This window comes from Rhineura floridana, chromosome 17, assembly GCF_030035675.1.
Source record: "Rhineura floridana isolate rRhiFlo1 chromosome 17, rRhiFlo1.hap2, whole genome shotgun sequence".
Classification (NCBI taxonomy): domain Eukaryota; kingdom Metazoa; phylum Chordata; class Lepidosauria; order Squamata; family Rhineuridae; genus Rhineura; species Rhineura floridana.
This window is the reverse complement of record NC_084496.1, coordinates 15299693-15319018: the sequence shown is the minus strand read 5'-3', so window position 1 is coordinate 15319018 and position 19326 is coordinate 15299693. Positions and strand designations below refer to the sequence as shown.

The window sequence follows — 19326 nt, the reverse complement described above, 5'->3', positions numbered from 1 at the left end:
GGCAACATTTTCTAAACAGACATTCTCACCAGGTGTAGACATAGAGGCCTGGTTTGCACATCACACTAAACCATGGTTAAAAACAATCTATAGTTTAATGTGAATGAACAGTGTTCTATGAGCAGTGTGCATGCTGCTGAAAATTTCTCGCTGTGTTCCTTCCCCATTGCAGCTCCACCAGGAAACCATTCTGGCTTGTCATGACCAAAACCCAGGCTCATGGTTCATTTCTCTCCAAACAAATAACAATATAAGCAAGGTTAGTCCTTGGCTTACTGCTCATGGTTGGTTTGGGGAAAACAAATGACGACACTAGGTTTGGACATTATGGCAAGACCTTGGTTGTTTATTTGCTGGGTGGGAAAGGGGGAGAAATGCAGGAATAACTTTTCAGCAGCATGCAGTAGCATGCTGTTCATTCACATTAAACCAGGAGTGGGGCACGTTTTTCAGCCCGAGGATTGTTTTTCCATTCATTCTGAAGGCCACATGTCGTAGTGGGGAGGGCCAGAGGCAAAAGCGGGCAGAACAACAAATATAAATGTTAGCTTTGTACAGCAGGCCATACACCCCTCTCTATCCTCCATTCAGACAAGCAAGAGGCATGATCATAGTTTAAGGACACATTCCAGCCATGCAGAAACACTCAAGGTGCACAAGGGCCAGTGAGGGGTGTGGCTGCAGAAAGGAGGTGTGTTTTGGGGAGAATGCCAAAGGGCCAAGTAGAGAAGCCTATAGGCTACATTTGGCCCCTGGGCCTGAGGTTCCCCACCCCTGAACTAAATGATAGTTTGTTTTCAACTATGTGATGTGCGAACCAGGCTAAACTCACATTTTTGTCACCTCCAATATCCTTCCAAAGTTATGGGACTCTATTAGCAAGAATAAACCCTATACCCACCTTCTGAACATCAGCCTGGAAACCTCTCAGCTGGTTACATTTAATCATTTGATGAAGTAGTACCCGGGCCACATTGGCATCCATCTGTTCCACGCCATTATAAAAACAAACCAGCAACCCCAACCTGCATGAAAAGAACGCAGAAGTGAGTTGCCTTTCCCCCCCACTGAATAGCATCACTATAGTGCAGCTGCTGGTATAGAGTAGCAGTTAAGAGACTGAGTTAGAAAGTCCCTGGTTTGACTCTCACCTCTGCCTTTAATTCAGTAGGTTGCTTCAGTATCTCCTGCATTTGCAAAATGGAACAGTGATACTGTCCTAACTTCTACGATTGTTGGAAGAATCAGAAGGCAACAGAATGCACACCAAGTGTCTTGAATACACTGAACACACTGTATAAAAATCATATTGGTGTATGGGACAACCAATCAAAGGAAATCATTTTTGAGCAAATTGACACTTCGAGGAAAAAAAATCACATGATACAGCTCTTCTGGGACTGTACCATTTCACATGTAAGGAGCAGAGCTTGGAAAAGTTACTTTTTTGAACTACAAGTCCCATCAGCCCCAGCCAGCATGGCCACTGGATTGGACTGATGGGAGTTGTAGTTCAAAAAAGTAACTTTTCCAAGCTGTGGTAAGGAGGGAGAGTGATTTGATTGAATGTTCCCCCCACATTAAAAGGGCCCATCATATGATAATGTGGTGTCCAGAAGAGAACAATTTTTCCATGCCCTCTTCACAATCTTTGGAACTTCTAGCCTTTCCTCCCCTATGCCCAACCTGCAAAACCCTTTTATAAAATACAAACTTGAAAAATGTGTCTTGCCTATAGAGAGTTGATGTGTTTCTCATATCAAATCCCGATGCATTTATTCTTTCCAAGAAAGCCTGTGAAAGATCCGGTGTGATATCATATACAGTATCAAGCTGCTTTGTTGCATTGTCATAACTGATGAACAATCTCATCTAATTAGCAGAGACATAAAGGGTGTGTTATCAGGACTGAACTGAACAAGATACTAAATATCTATATTCCATACCACATATCCGTCTATCTATCTGGAAGACTACATATCATATTGTGGGGGATATCCAACTAAGTCATACTCAGAATCAATGTATTCAAATCAATGGGTCCTGGGTTCCCCTCCCCCCTGGTTTTCATAATGTTGTTTTTATTTTTGTATACCACAGGTGTGGGTAACCTTTGGCTTTCCAGATGTTGATGAACTACCACTCCTGTCATCCCTGGCTATTGACCATTCTTACTGGGACTGATGGGAGTTGTAGCTCAGCAACACCTGGAGGGCCAACGATTCCCCACACCAGGGATACTGCTTAGGGATTTTGTCTTAATAGTAAGTGCTTTGAAATGCTTTTAGATAAGTAAAAAAAAATACTGGATTGATTTCAGTGGGTCCACTCTGAGTACGACTAACTTTGGATATAACTCAGGGGACCCTCCAGACTGACTTTTTTTCTTCTCCATAGATTTATTGTGCAACCTGTTATTGATGTAGTAATTGTGCATGAGTGATGGATTTATACTGGACCATCCACAATTTGTTCTGCTTTATTAGTTGCTCTGTGATAATTCCCCAATGTTATCAGATTATTGCCTGATTGGAAATAAAGCAGTATGTCCACCCCAAAACCTTTGCAAGCAAGCAGTATTGAAAGTGGGATCATCTGTTGTAGTTATGCGCCTTCAAGTCGACTACGACTAATGATGAATCAGCTACCTCCAAGAGCATCTGTTATAAACCACCCTGTTCAGATCTTATAAGTTTAGGTCTGTGGCTTCCTTTATGGAATCAATCCATCTCTTGTTTGGCCTTCCTCTTTTTCTACTCCCTTCTGTTTTTCGCAGTGTTATTATCTTTTCTAGTGAATCATGTCTTCTCATGATGTGTCCAAAGTATGATAACCTCAGTTTCGTCATTTTAGCTTCTAGTGATAGTTCTGATTTAATTTCTTCTAAAACACAATTATTTGTCTTTTTCACAGTCCATGGTATCTGCAAAGCTCTCCTCCAACACCACTTTTCAAATGAGTTTATTTTTCTCTTCTGCTTTTTTCACTGTCCAGCTTTCACATCCATACATAGAGATCGGGAATACCATGGTCTGAATGATCCTGACTTTAGTGTTGAGTTATACATTTTTGTATTTGAGGACCTTTTCTAGTTCTCCCATAGCTTCCCTCCCCAGTCCTAGCCTTCTTCTGATTTCTTGACTATTATCTCCATTTCGGTTAATGACTGTGCCAAGGTGTTGATAATCCTTGACAAGTTTAATGTCCTCATTGACAACTTTAAAGTTACATACATCTTCTGTTATCATTACTTTAATCTTCTTGATATTCAGCTGTAGTCCTGCTTTTGTGCTTTCCTCTTTAACTTTCAACAGCATTCGTTTCAAATTATTACTGGTTTCTGCTAGTAGTATGGTATTGTCTGCATATCTTAAATTATTTATATTTCTCCCTCCAATTTTCACACCTCCTTCATCTTGGCCCAATCCCACTTTCCGTATATGTTCTGCATATAGATTAAACAAATAGGGTGATAATCAGAGCTTGGAAAAGTTCCTTTTTTGAACTACAAATCCCATCAGCCCAATCCAGTGGCCATGCTGGCTGGGGATGATGGGAGTTGTAGTTCAAAAAAGTAACTTTTCCAAGCTCTGCATAAAATACACCCCTGTCTCACACCCTTTCCAATTGGGAACCAGTCAGTTTCTCCATATTCTGTCCTTACAGTAGCCTCTTGGCCAGAGTACAGGTTGTGCATCAGGACAATCAGATGCTGTGGCACCTGCATTTCTTTTAAAGCATTCCATAGTTTTTCATGATCTAAACAAAGACTTTGCTGTAATCTATAAAGCACAGAATGATTTTCTTCTGAAATTATTTGGTCCGTTCTGTTATCCAACATATGTTTGCGATATGATCTCTGATATCTCTTCCTTTTCTAAATCCAGCTTGGACATCTGGCATTTCTCTTCCATATAGGGTAAGAGCCTTTGTTGTAGAATCTTTACTTGCATGGGATATTAAGACGATGGTTCGATAACTACTGCATTCCATGGGATCCCCTTTCTTTGGAATTGGGATGTATATTGAACGCTTCAAGTCTGTGGGTTATTGTTTAGTTTTCCATATTTGTTGACAATTTTTTGTCAAAATGTGGACAGATTCAGTCTCAGTAACTTGTAGAAGATGGTATGCCATCTGTTCCCAGTGATTTGTTTCTTCCAAGTATTTTAAGAGCAGCTTTCACCTCACATTCTAACATTTCTGGTTCTTTATCATATAGTTCCTCCGTGAATGAATCTGTCATCTTTGCATCTCTTTTATATAGTTCTTCAATGTATTGCTTCCATCTTCCTTTTATTTCATCTCGGTCAGTCAGTGTGTTCCCCTGTTGATTATTCTTAAAGCCTCAAATCTGTTCCTTATTTTATCTTTATATTCTTCTGGGATGTTATTTAAATTGTATTTTGGTGTTATGATTGCTTTGTTCTTCTTTAGCTTTACTTTGATTTTCAATATTACCAGTTCATGATCTGTACCGCAGTCTGCTCTTGGTCTTGTTTTTGCAGAAAGTATGGAACTTCTCCATCTTCTGCTACCAGTTATATAATCAATTTGATTCCTATATTGACCATTTGGTGATGTCCACAAGTACAATCTTTTCGGTTGCTCAAAAAATGTGTTTGCAAGAAACAAATTATTGGCTTCACAAAATTCAATAAGTCTTTCTCCTGCTTTATTTCTATCTCCTAAGCCCCATTTCTGCACAATTTCTAGTTCTCCTCTGTTCCCTACGTTTGTATTCTAGTCCCCCATGATTATCAGAACATCTTGTTTTGGTGTGTGATCAATTTCTTCCTGTGTAAAATCTGTACTTCTGTGTAAAATCTCTCCAATTCCTCTTCTTCTGTGTTTGCCGTTGGAGTGTAGACTTGGATGATGGTTATGTTAATAGGTTTCCTGTTTAATCTCATTGATATCACTTGCTCAGACCTTGCGTTATAGTTCCTAATTGCTTTTGCTACATTAGTTCTCACTATTAAAGCAACCCCGTTTCTTCTTAATTTGTCATTTCCTGCATAAAATATTTTGTAGTTGCCTGATTGTAAATGTCTCATTCCCATCCATTTTAATTCACTCAAGCCAAGTACTGTAATGTTGATACATTCCATTTCTTGCTTGACAATTTCTCACTTTCCCTGGTTCATGCTTCTCACATTCCATGTTCCTATTGTGTACGTCGTACAACTCCAGACTCTCCTTTCACATTTGTGCGCATCGGCCTCTGGGCTTCCATTTGGCTTTGACCCAGTGGCGTCATTAGTCACAGAGCTACTCATACTTGTCCTTTGTTCTTCCCATTCGCTCAATGAGCACCTTCTGACCTGGGGTTCTCATCTTCCAGCACTATCTTGTGTTGCATTTTGGATACTCTGTTCATAGGGTTTTCATGATAAGAGGTATTCAGAGGTGGTTTATCATTGCCTTCCTCTGAGTTTGGATGCATCTTAGTCTGGTGTCTCAGCTTTGACTATTCTGCCTTGGGCGCCCTTGCTCTAGACTCCTGATGGCATTGCTCTCAGCTTCTTCGACATTCTCACACCCCCTTACCACATTAAGGTGTGCATCCTAGAGGAGCTGGGATCATCATACCATCAAAAATGAACATGAATGCGCAATAAAAAAGACATCTGGAAAAGCCCAATGTTTTCATTACTGTTTGAATTTTGTAAAAATGTTAACAAGAGGTCTGCTTATGTTTAATTTGAATGATATCATTATGGTAGAACTTTCCTGAAATTGAAAATATTTTCTTCAAAATAATTCTATATAAAAAAGAAAAATAGAAAAAAACAATTAATTTACTCCAGTTACCTGTTTCAGTTATTGTATTACAGAGGGTTTTTTTACCATAATTTCTCCAGATTTTTGTATTCTTGTTTGCTCTTGTCTTTTTTATGTTATTAGACAGAACTCCATTTTTATGTAATAATTTTTGTTAATACGTTCATGGGAATTCTAGACATTTGATGCTTTGTGTGTAGACAGATAGATTGTATAGTTTGTTAACCCTGGACTTTTTTGTTTCACATAGTTGGTTTATCAGCCAGTGATCATTCTTCTCTTTTTCGTTTGTTCTGTGTACTAAACAGAATGCTATATTGTGTTTCTAAATATGCCTAAATTTATGTTTTGTTTTCCTAAAAAAAATCTTACTTTTGTTTAATAATGTTTGCTTTGCCCTGGATTTTCAGAAGCTTTTCATTAAACTCACATAAAGCCTGCTGCTGCTTGAAAATAATTTGCTTTATTTATTTGAAATATTTATACCTTATCAGCTAACAAGTTGTAACAGAGAAGCAGATGGTATGTTTGGAAAAAGATGGGTCTTAAATAACAAAAGTGAGCATAAACCTGTGTCAGTTTTGATTTATTAGAACTTCATGAACTATCTGGGTTGGTTGGTTTTTAAAGGGGGTACTCACTGCTAAACGTTATTTCTCTGGATTTGGTGACTATTAGAAACTGGATGAGACTAATCTCATTCATGAGTGTTAAAAAAAAGTTTTGAGAAACACAAATTGGTACTCTGTGGGTGTGCATACAGAGCAGCCTTTGGAACCACAACAATCATACCAGTTATGCACTTTATATTCTAAAAACAGTATTCCAGTGCATACTTCATTGTCACTTACTTCGTTCGGGTTAATTTTCATGATTTCTTCTAGTGGGAGATGAACCATGTATCTTCCCAAAATCCACAGGCTGTCTGCGCTGACCCATGAAGTAGAATTCTCTGAATCTGAGATGCCACAAAATAAAAATGGAAATGCTCTTAGCTGAGTGAGCATCGTTATTGTAAATGAACAATTAGGACTTGCAACAAAATGTGGTAGTACAAAGTGCTCCTGTTCAGGGTCCTAGTTAGCCAGCCATGGCATTTTCTAGGACACTCCATTCCATTCCTTCCATCTCCCAGTTTTCTGATTCTCTTCTCTGGCTAACTATCAGTCAGCATTCCCTAACCATTGTATATGACCTCGTTGTGCTAGTTTGGGAGTCCCCCTGACCTTAATTTGTTTAGTAAAAGTTTTCTTGTACTTCTACAAACCTTGGGGTCCCCCCAAGCCCACCAATACCTCTCTCTTGTGCACAGATAGTGCCATTTTGGCAACATAAGGATCAACCCTCATATATAGTGACTCCTGCAGGGTTGAACTTAAGGACAGTTTTTCATACTCTCTCCAAAATAACGTAACACAATTTTGAAACATGAAAATCCAGAGCATGTTTATATTGCAAAGATTATACTGTTGTGCACCTCCTCTCCTCCATGGCACTTTGAACCCTGACATTCTATTAAAGAGCTTGGGCACTCCCATAATGAATTCTCAACGTCTGTCCAAAACTACAGTATCCAGGATTCTTGCAGAGAACTCATACACATGCTCTGCTCTGCTCATGTGCTGACATGTGCTGATACCATTGCACTGCAGCATTTATTTGAGTGCCCTGAGGCACTGAAGAACTGTGTGTGTCATGTGGCTTGCCTTGCCTGCTGCTCTCCAGTGCTGTGGAGGATGCTTTCCCATTGCCAGTGTTGAAGTAAGATTTAACTGGCACTCTAGTCAGTCTCTGTTTATGCAGTGGGGAAGGGCGCCCATCTTGTCCTCCACCTCAGGAAGCAAAACATTTTGGGACAGCCTTGAGTATTGTCTACTTTGACTGGCAGTTGCTCTTCAGGGTCTCAGACAGGGAGACTTCACGATCACCTGAACTTTTTAACTGGCAATGTCAGGGATTGATTCTGGGACAAGGGGAGGCTCATTCTTTGGGGCAAGTAGGACACTCCCCACCAACCTCTGCCCACAGCCAAGCCCCACCTTCCTGCCTTCTTGCTGCCATCCAGTCCAAGAGGTGGCCTTTACTGTCACTTTCCTCCTCCTTTGTCTCAGTCTTGCCCCTTGCAGAACTCAGCAGAGAAGATGAGCATGAGTTGAGGCTAGAATTAGTTGTCTCTGCCTGTCACTGGCTCAGGCTCCACCAACTGTTCGCTTCCCTGCCTTCTGCCCTACCAGCCACCATTTCCTGTGTATGGTCTAAACAGCTTAGGTTTTTTTATATTTGCATTGCAAACATTGTTGCCTTTTCATGACACTTAAAATCTGCTTAATGGCAGGGCCTGCTTTGCAAATAATAATTTTTTAAAAAAAATCAAAGCTTGTCGTTTATAAGTAGGAATGGCATAAAAAAAGCTAATTAAATATATCAGGAAGCTGCAAGCCACTATAAATAAATAAATAAATATAGATAGGATCTGACCAGAAAGGGAGACACACAGAACTGAGCAAGGACAGTAGTCCATAATTTTGGTGTAACCACTGAAAAAATCCTGCCTGTCATATCCACCTAGTTCAGGGGTGGGGAACTTCTGGCGCAGGGGCCACAATATGGTCCTCCAGGCCTGTCTGTTTGGCCCTCGGAACTCTCCTCAGGCCACACCCCATCTCCATAGGCCACACCCCTCACTGGCCCTTCTTCACACCCAGTTGTTTTTGCCTGGATGGAATAAGGCCTCTTGCTTGATAAGGCCTCTTGCTTGTCTGGATGGAGGATAGAGAAAGGTGTGTGAGTGTATGGAAAGCAACCTACTGTAGAAAGATAAAATTTACATTTGTTGCTCTGCCTGCTTTTGCCTGTGGCTCCACCCACCACTGTTCCCCAGAAGGGAACACAGCCTTCAGGCTGATAAAGGTTCTCCACCCCGTATCTAGAGCAGTGAAGGGATATGCAGCAGGGCTTCTAAAGCTGATCTTAGGGCACAGACAGGTCAATAAGGAAGAAAGTAATTCTTGAAGTAACCTGATCTTAGACCCGGAAGGCAGCCTTGCAAACAAACCCACAAAAGTTACTAGCCTGCTGCAGACTGGCAGATGAGGAACAGCCAGCTCCAATCCTCCTGCACATTGCATTTCTGTGGTGAGTGCAAAGGGGAGAGTGGTTTCCCTCCTTTGGCAATCCACTTTGTTTCTATGCTGGGAACAGAGACTGCATCCCTCCTCCGCCATCCTGCTCACCTGCCTGAGTGGAATTCCATGTACTCCCCTATATGTAATTCCTGGTCAACCGGGGCTCCTAGGCTAGTGCTTAAATGTAAGGCTAAATGAAGGGTTTAAAAGGTTAGCACCAGCAGGATACTGTATATAAACGTAAAGGTGTCCCCACACTTGTAGTGCAAGTTGTTTCCGACTCTTAGGGTGACGTCTTGCGATTTTTACTAGGCATACCATATATATGCGGTGGGATTGCCAGTTCCTTCCCCGGCCTTTCTTTACCCCCCCCTCATTTTACCGACCACGGATGGATGGAAGGCTGAGTGGACCTCGACCCCTTTTACCAGAGATTCGACTTCCTCCTTCTGTTGGAATCGAACTCCGGGCGTGAGCAGAGCTTTCGGTTGCGTTACCCCCGCTTACCACTCTGCGCCACGGAGGATCTTGCATACTGTATATAACATAGGTAAAATGTTGAAATATCCAATTCAGCAAGATCCTAAAACATTTATACAAATGTACTTGAAAGATGCAGTTTGTAAAGATAGAATGAAACTGCTGTTTTGCATGATTTTAGCAGCAAGGATACTTTATGTAAAGTACTGGACAAGAAAAGTAATTCCTCATTTAAGAGAATGGTACATCAAGTTATGTGATTTTGCTACTCTAAGTATAATTACTTGGATATTATGAGTGCAACAAGGTAGAAGGATCTGAATAGATTTGAACAAGGATGGACTTGGTTTAAGCGTTTTTAGTTAGTAAACAGGAGAGGTTATCACCCTTTTGCTGCATTATAAGAAAACAAGCAGGTGATTTGTATGTAGAAGTCTTCCTCAAACAAATCCGCTACCTCTAGCTTTGTATGATTTTCAAGATTTCATTTGTTTCCTTTTGTTTCCATTATTTATTCTTTGCTATTGCTGGCTCTTTCTATTGCTTTTATAGTTTTGGGTTTTTTTGGGGGGGAGGTTCAATTTGAATCAGTTATTTAAGGTTATTTATTTCTACGCAACTAGCAAAGGTTGCAAAGGCAAAATGTGGAAGTTTTCTTCTGTGTTTTGTATTTTCAAATGTAAAGAAAGCATATTATAATTAAATTGCTGGTGATGGAGGTTAGCAACAGCACTCTAAACTGACCCTGGAAATAAAAAATTAACCCCTGAAAATAGGTGCAAAATCAGAGTTATGTGGTCTGAGTGCTGATTTCTAATCAACTCAGGTGTTGCATTCTGAACCAGTTTCTGTTGAGCCTCTGCTGCCCCATGTGGGCCAGGGAGGGGAGAGATATGAGTTCCAGGTTTCCCAGCTGTCAGAGGGCGCGGAAGACCAAGGAATTGTTAAGTCTGAGCAAGACCTTGGGAGGGGGAATGAGTTTGACTCTGGGCCAATTCCCACGGATGGCGCGGTCTCAGAAGCAGAGAGCATGCCACCCCCAGACAGGTCGGAGGAGCCGTTGGAAGATGTCATTGAGGGGGCGTTGACTCCCCCTGTACCAAGCAGTTCTCAAGATGCCTTGAGCGCATCACTGCCCCCTGACCTCGAGCCGGTTACTAAGTAGACGGTTCTTTCGGATGAGCCGTTGGAAGCACACACCCCGTCACTCCGCTCTCAATGCCGCGAGAAGCGGACAGGACAGAGGCAGGACTTGCGAAGGAGTCAGAGATTACGATCTAAAACTTTCCCTACTTAAGACTGCAGCTCTCTGGGTTAAGTTGCTGAGTCAACTTTTTTCACGTGTTGCAGAGCATGTCTAGAGTGCAGTTAAGGACTTCTAGTGAGCTAGCTTAGAGATTTCTATGAAGCGCACTGCTTTTGATGTATCCATTACTTTAATAAAACAAGATTTGATTGCACCTGCATCTCAGCCTTGTGAATCCCGCTCTGAACAGGACAGTTTCAGTTTATGAACTTTAAAGGCAGTGACACAGTATTTCAATCCAACACAGCAGAACTTCTACCAATTTTTTTGGAAGCACAGTTTGGATTCATTAAGAGCAGAATTCAACCAGTGATAATTTATTGCTTTTGCTCTGGAGCCCTCTTCTGGATTGTGTGATTCTGCCTGCAGCATTGAACAGCCATAGATCCTTGTATGGATCTATATAGATTGCTGTATCGATCCTTCCAGGAAACTGTGGCCGGAAACCAGACATTGTTTCCCAATAATAGATTAACTTCTACCAATCTTGTAATTCTTAGACAATTGTCTATAATTAAAGCCAAGACATGACAAGATACGGTTATTTTCCCAGAAGGAAAAACAAGATTTCTTTCTAAGCAGCTGGAAGAGGAGAGGTGCACAGAGGCCAGAGAAATAACTGTGAGTGAGCATGTTCCATGCAGAAGAAGCTGGGCCAATTCAAAGAGGAACTGAGCAGGAAGAGCCAAGTCATTTGTGCATTGTGGATTTTCGAATGTGGATTTGTATATGGCACTTGTTGGTTACTGATATTCAGCCTACCACTGGTATTGTAGGATTTTTGTAGGATCTGTGTCATCCAGGCATACACAGCCTTTTGTGCATTTGCTGTTGTTCTGTCATATAGATCTTTGAATATGGTAGATCTAAAAGAGAAAAGCAGCATATGACAGTGAATGGATTGATGACTGACATTTCTTTCATTAGCACCGATCAGCCAAAATTTTTTTTCTTTCTCTGTTTCTTTCAAATATTTCTTAACCATCCTTCATCAAAAGATTCCAGGGTGATTTACAAAAGTGTAAATAAAATTAAATCACCCAACAGATAAATACAATTTAAAACTAATACCAAGCAAAACAAAATATACAATGAAGCAAAACAAAAGCCTCAGATGCTAAAAACAGAACAGATCACAATTCTAAAAATAATCTACAAGCTCAAATGCCTGAGCAAATATGAAGTCCTTTGCTTGCTACAGAAAAACTTGTAATACTGATGCCAGGCAAGTGTCCTTAGGAAAGGCATTCAAGGACCTTCCAGAACAAAACAAATAAAGAAAAATAAAAGTGATCTATCAGCCCAATGTTATACATAAAAAAAAATTACTGCCAAAAATGTAACTTACAAGTTTCGAAATGCATCTTCCTGAAGATCTTTTGGGAGCCTTGCTACAGTGTGGAGTTGGAGATAAGTCATCGAAGACACCCGGAGGACATGGCTTAATATGTCCACACATTCTACAGAGTTCAGTGTCCGAAAGCACTTCTCCAGAGTAATAAGGAACAATGTCCTGTTTCCTCCTGGATTCTGGAAAATTCTCTCTCTTATCCCAGCCATATCAATAACAATATTTCCCAACTCCTGAAGACACAGAGTACAGCTATATTAATGGCTATTGGACATGACAAAGGGAGCAAGCAAAAAACCTGTTGCAATGTGGAATGCTCCTAATGTTGCAACCCCCTTCCTCTTTAGCTGGTAATTTGTATTACTTCAAAATGTGGTAAGCCAGCCCTGCTACATTTGGGTGCCCTGTTGTCATTCTTCTGAGTTGGTCCCTTGATGTCTGCCCCAAAGTCCAGCCCTCATGGCACCATACTCTAGAGAATCTAGAGTAATATGGTTCCAGTTTGCACTGTGCTTTAGCCAGCATTGATTTACCAAGTGGTTCTGTTTGCTGCCGAAGAGATATTTCATTGCTGTTTGAAAATGCTGCTGATTCATCTGTTGAAACTCTAATAGTAGCACCTTTGGATGGTATAAGAGGTTCTCCAGGTAATTTTTTATAGATACCTGAAAAACAGGGTAGAGGGAAGAAGAGGGTGAATGTAAATTTATTGTACACAGTCATATATGGTTTAGGGTGTTTTTATGAACTTGCGCACTGAAGAAAGACAGGGTAGGGAACCTTTTTTCTGTCAAAGACCGGATTCAGTTAGGGAAATCTGTTGGGGGCTCCATGCTAGAAACAAAAGTAAGTGGGACATTTCTTTTCTCTCTCTCTCTCTTTCTGCACCCCCTTCTCATTCTTTCTTTGCCCCCTTTCCTCCCATTTTCCCCTCCTTGCCACATATACGAAATTAGACTGAGGATCACATTAAATTAGGCCAAATGAACCCTTTGGGCTACAGCAGAGATGTGGTACCTCAGACTCCAGGGGGACAAATGTGGCCCTTTAGGCCTCTCTGTCTGGCCCTTGGGACTCTTCCTAGGCTACACCACCTCTCCAGGCTACATCTCCTCTCCCCAAGCTACACCTCTGCTCTGCCCCCTCCTTGATTGCTTTTGCCTGACTGGAATACATCCTTGAACCGTGATAATGCATTTTCCTTGCCTAGATGGAGGATGGAGAGACATGTGTGTATTTATAGAAACCTCTGATTTTTGCATGACTAGAATGTAGCCTACCATACTAGGGATGGGATCCATTGGCCAGTGCTGCTTCGAAAACATTCCATCAACCTAACAGGCAGTATTGATTCGAGTTTATTCTTTGCCTGCTATCCGTTGCTTTTACCAGTCTCCGGTTTTTTTCTCCACCCAAATATTCATATTTACATTGATATTTTGAAAAGAAACACTGATATTTTGAAAGGAAATATTGATAAAGGAAAGGAAAGCTGCTTCGCCACCTCCTCCTCCTCTGCTGTGACTGAGGCTGGTCAGTTTTCACGTTAGCAAGCAGAGACTGGCTGTTTTCCTTTCGGAAAGGAAAGGAGGAAAGCAGCTTTCAGTGCCTTCCCCTCTCCCACCTCTTCCTTGGCGAGACTGTCTAGTCTCTAGGCTTGCCTTTTAATAATATAACAGGTTAACACTCCAGAGATTAGAAGGCAAGGCTAAAGAGTCTCGCCCATGTTAAAGACCTTCTAGAGACTCTCTAGGGCTAGGCTTGTTTTTAAATCTCTATTATAGGCTTGGCTTGCTTCCTCTCGCTTGGAGCTTGGATTATTCGAGTTGAGGAGTGGTGGCAAAGAGAGAGGGGGGGGGTACTGCTGTGCTGTGCTGAGAAAAATCAATAAAAGAACAATATATATGAGGGAAAGTCAAGGGGCAAAGCAGTTGAAATTTGGAGCAAGCAGGATCGCTTTGTAAAGATGGAGAATATGCAGACCATTGAAACATCCAGTGTTAAATCTGAATTCATCAGAATTCTCACCCATCCCTATATTGTAGAAAAGGAAGTATTCCATTAATTGCTCCACGCACCTTTTGCCTCTGGCCCCATCCACCACTGGCATGTGTCCCATGGAAGGCTGCCCACAAGGGAATGTGGCCCTTGGACTTAAACGGTTGCCCACCCCTGGGCTACAGGTTGCCCTACCCTGGTTTAGATTAATTGTCCAAGTTCAACACTGGAATGCAGCTCAATTACTCCTGTTCAACAATTCTAAATTTGCACTGCTTTATGATTTATTTTAAAATATTTATATCCTGCCCCTACACGGCATTTGCAGCAGTCAGGGTAAGTTATAACAGTAAAATCCAACAAAAGTTAAACAGCTGTAAAAACAGGTGTATCTGTTGAAGATTAAAAAAAAAAGAACAGGGCAAGGAGCATCCACGGTAGAATCCTCCACCTGGAAGATCAAATACCTGCCGAGGGCCACTTCACATGACTTAATGGGCCTGATCCAGCTGATGGGTTTGCAATCATGTGTTCACTGAGAGAGTACTGCTGCCCAAACTACTCCTTGGGTTGCCTGCACAATAGGACCAAACCAAACCTACATCTTAATTACAGCTAACCAAACACATATTGGCTGACTTAACAACGTTTCATCCCTAACTGAACATAAAAAATCAAAGGTAGCTGTGTTGATCTTGCAGACCCCCCCCCTCCAAAATCAATGTTAGGCCCAACCAAAATGGCACAAAAGTGTGACAAGCTTTTGAGTTTCCACACAGAAGGTTCCAGGTTCAATCTCAGTATCTCTAAGTCTCTGAAATCCTGGACAGCCACTGCCAGTCAGTGTAGACAATACTGAGCTAGATGGACCAATGATATAAGGCAACTTGCTATTTTCCTTGCTATGCTATAAGTGCTCCTGATGAAGAGTTCTGGAGAACTCAAAAGCTTGCCAGAATTTTGTGACGTTGTAGTTGGTCCTAATAAACATATTGCCTAACAGTGGGCTTTGGAGAGTTATTCTGAAGTGTGTATTTTTAATTTAATTTCAACCCCACCCCCAGTTGTACTGAAATGTTCCAGCAGGGATATTACGGCTGTACAAACCTGTAGGCTGCTAGAAGTAATTACGCTGTTTTGAGCATGAACGTTTGCCATGATTTTGTTAAGCAGATCAGTTGTCCACATGTTAGTGCTATAGAAAAAAAAGGGGCAAAAAAGGTATATTCAATAATTCACTTTAAATAATAATGTATCTATAAGGACATGCTCATAGTAACACAGCAACATGGTTCGCATTACTAGGTACTATTTAACTTTTACATCAATAACCTAGACCTGTATTGGACCATGCCCATGACGTCTGTTGTGACTCTGCAGTACTCATCCAAAGATACTTTGAAAAGAAAGTTTAAATACTGACAATACTAACGTTTCCCTGCACAGTGCCCCACTATGCCAGGACTATGGGTGTTCGTTTTTTAAAAAATTCTCATTGGCTTTGTATGCCTTTACTGTGCTGAGCCACTACTGGGGGACTCACCTAACACACACAAACAGTGTGAATAGCAATTTACTATTTTTGCCACAGCAAAGCTTGTTCCATCCGTCAAAGCCTGGCTGCAAATGTCTGAGAGACCCCCTCCCCACAGAAATTCACTGATCATATATAAGGAGCTAACATCATTCTGTGATGGCTGTAGCATAATATGGGCATGTTGTGATGAACTGATTAGTCAAAGAAGAACTTGCTAATTGTACTTTTGGCACTGGCCTTGTTTTTCCCTGGATGGCACACTATAATTAAGAACACTTCCGAAGGTTGCCAAATCCATGTTTTGAGGGAAAGCCAAGGCCCTTAACACACAAATCTGCGTTAGATTTGATAAACATAGGGAGATGCATACATGCATCTTATCAAAGCCCTATCTCAGTAAATAATTTTATATTTTATTACCATTTATCTCATTTCTGTCACCCCTCTTCCAAAGATCTTAAGGAGCTTAAGGAAGTGTACATGGCTTCACAACGATGAGGTGGCTATGCTGAGAGATGGTGCTTCATGGTCCATGAACTCTAATCTAATATATATGCCACAATAGCTCTCTACTCAACTTACACAGGCCCAGGGCAAAGACAAATGCAGCCCTCCAGGTCTCTCTTTGTGTCCCTCAGCATTCTCCCCAGGCCACGATCCTTCCCACAAGCTATACCTCTCGCCAGCCCTGCTCTGCACCCTCCTTGATTCCTTTTCCCTGGCTGAAATATGTCCTCGAACTGTGATAACGCCTCACATTTGCCTGGATGGTAGATGGAGAGATGTGTGTGTGTAGATTTTTGCATGGCTGAAATATAGCCTTCTGGGGGGGGAAATAAGAGAGAGTTGCATCCACTGCTCCACCCACTTTTTGTATCTGGCTCTGTCCACCACTGGCATGCAGACCTGAGAAGGTTGCCCACAAGGGAATGTGACCCTTAGGCTCAAAACATTCCTCACCCCTGCATTAGGAGAACTGGACTAATATTTATCATAAAATATTTCAGGTAAATATTATCTCCATGATGCTACTCAGGGCCATGACCTGAGGAGGTCGTGGACAAAGTGCCCTCTCGTGGACCCCCTCCTCGGGCAGGTGGTTCTTGTGGACTTATCTGGCTGACAGCACACTGAGCACTGCAGCTGCATCCACCCTTTACATTTTCCAGAATTCCTCATTGCATTGCTAAGCCAAGGGCACTATGGAAAATTTAAAGCATGCCTGGATACAGTCCCCGGCATTGCTTAGAGTGCCTGGCCAGGAAAAAATATTAAGGAGAGCACAAGGCAGATATCAGCAGGGCCCCCCGCCAGAACACTGGGGCTCTGTCAGGTGCCCAAGGATGCCAGGCCCTAAGACTGGTCTTAGAACATAAGAAGAGTCTGCTAGATCAGGCCAACGGCCCATCCTGTTCTCGTAGTGGCCAACCAGATGCCTATGGGAAGTCCGGAGGCTCCTGCTGGGAGGAAGGGAGGGACAGAAATCTAATAAATAAACAAATAAACTGGTATTCAGAAGCATATTGCCTCTGACTGCTCCAACCAAGTCACCCTCTAATATTTCTAATATAAAGAACACCAATGAGATGTTACCTTTGAAAATAAAGTATATCAAGGAGAGCTAAAGAAGAAAAATATAGCAAAGAGTTAGTATTTTATTTCGTATAATATAGAGGATTTTAAAAAATAAAATACAAAATTAGTGCACACTTACCATTTAGATACTTTCCAGCTATGATGTCTTCCTTTAAAAAAAGAGAGAGAGAAGACAAAGTGCATGCAATCACACTAACATACAAGAATTATGGAATGTGGCTAAACATATCAAATATGGTAAAAATACTGACCACAGTTATTTGTACCTCTGGAGGCAGATCTGGGGAGGGAAAGTACAAAAAAGTTAATAGAAACTACTGTAGACTGCACTTGTCCATGCTTACGTTGGAGTAAATCCCATAGAATTCTATGGGGCTTACTTCTGAGTAGAAAGGTATAGGATTGCACTGTCAGAAACACAGAAACTAAGGCATCATAAATTAACATTGTTTCTATTAGCAATAGCTGTTGTTTGAAGATAATACGATATAAGAAAAGCTTTGGAAAGCCCATAGAAATTAGATAATTTTGTAAAAGGTTCTACAAAAACAGGACAAGAAAAAAATAACACCCAATAGGAAAGAATTCCTGCTTATCCTCACCTCTTAAATACTATTTAGCCTTCTGAGACTTCCGGGAAGGGTGACTTCGCTTGTGCCTGTTTTTGAGACGGGCTCCCGCCTCAAAAGAAGCTTATTCAGATATAAATCAGTCAGAACATTTTTTTTTTTTTGACTGATGAAATTTCTCCCGGGCAGGGAGAAACGTAGAGATCAACCTCAAAAGCATGTTTTTGTTGGGAGGACTGGATTTCATTAATTTATGAGAAAAGGTCCAGCCAGCAATGCTGGACGGACTTCCGAACAAGCTCTATCTGATTAATGCGATACGTTTATCTTTTCTTCAAAGAGAAAACGGACTAACAGGCAAGCACCCTTCTTTCTATTATTTTTTTTACTTGGTTTAAATTGTTGCAGCAAAAAGAGATTTGTCAAATGAATCAGCTTTAAAGAACTTCTGGGTGAGCTATAACTCTTCTCTGTTATTCACGAAATTAACAGCTTATCTCTGTTTCTATTGCAAAAAGCTGTCCTGGAAGTGCATTCTAAAGATATAAACAGAAGAGGGATTTCTATTCCAAGGAACATTATATTGTCTGGGACTATTCTCTTTTTGGTCTATTTTATTTTGACGAATCTGCTTCTTCACGATGCCACTAACTGTTTTGATGCTGGGAACTAAATTTGTTTTGTATTCTTGAACATAGAGAGATAAGGCAGGCTGCTCTGTTTATACTGTGATGTCATCAAGCCTGGAATATTAACCCAATTGTTGCTGAAATAAGAAGTGGTTCTTCTTTATTTTTGTTTTGTTTTTGTGGTTTTAAAAATGGCAATCAAGAAAGTGGCTGAGAATCTGGAAGTAATTATGTTTCAGAAAATAATGGATGAGATTGAGATAACGAAACAAACCCTGCGACAGGGCAGTAAGGAGCTGAAAATTGAACTGAGCAAAATGACGCAGGAGCTTAAAGAAATAGGGGATCCTGTGAGAGAGGAGAATGAGATCAGAGATGAGAAAAGAAAAAATAAAGCGAAGATACAAGCCCTGGAGATTGGAACAAATGTGGAATTGGAAAAAGATCTGGAGTTTATGGATATTAGAAATAAAATCTACTGTTTGGAATTTAACGTTATCTCTGAAGAAATTAATGAAGATATTAGAGATAAAGTTATCAATGGCTTGGATAATCTTCTGGACTGGAATGACGTGATGGAGCCTGATATAGAGAAAATCTATGGAATTAACTGCAGCCATGTGACAATGGAAAAACTCTCAAGAGATGAGCCAGTGCATTTTGTAAAAAAGAAGAACAGAGATATGACTTTACAACAATATTTCAGCAACTTATTCAGAATTGATGGCAAGAAAATATTTGGGATAGAGGAAATTCCCATCAGACTCTTATTATATGACTATGGCTAAGACAGCAAGATTATTATGGAATACTGATAATGGAAGATTGGACACTGAAATTACTGGACTTAACAGGACTATTGAAGATGGAAGATGGAATTAATAGGGATAATGGAATAATGGCTATTGAAATTATTGGACCTAACAGATTTTGATGAGATGGATTAATCGA

At 40.9% G+C, this 19326-nt stretch overlaps 1 protein-coding gene across 1 annotated transcript in view; it reads right to left on the bottom strand.

Annotated features, from left to right (window-relative positions):
• Positions 1-19326, bottom strand: part of OTOA (otoancorin) — a 92903-nt gene that overhangs the window by 65397 nt on the left and 8180 nt on the right. Inside the window, exons 3-12 of the mRNA XM_061600305.1 lie at positions 17429-17457; positions 17296-17326; positions 17175-17202; positions 15152-15239; positions 12580-12711; positions 12044-12279; positions 11458-11561; positions 6636-6742; positions 1733-1872; positions 902-1025 (exon numbers count right to left, since the gene is read on the bottom strand). Coding sequence (XP_061456289.1) covers positions 902-1025; positions 1733-1872; positions 6636-6742; positions 11458-11561; positions 12044-12279; positions 12580-12711; positions 15152-15239; positions 17175-17202; positions 17296-17326; positions 17429-17457 — 1019 coding nt within the window. The remainder of the gene's footprint in view (positions 1-901; positions 1026-1732; positions 1873-6635; positions 6743-11457; positions 11562-12043; positions 12280-12579; positions 12712-15151; positions 15240-17174; positions 17203-17295; positions 17327-17428; positions 17458-19326) is intronic.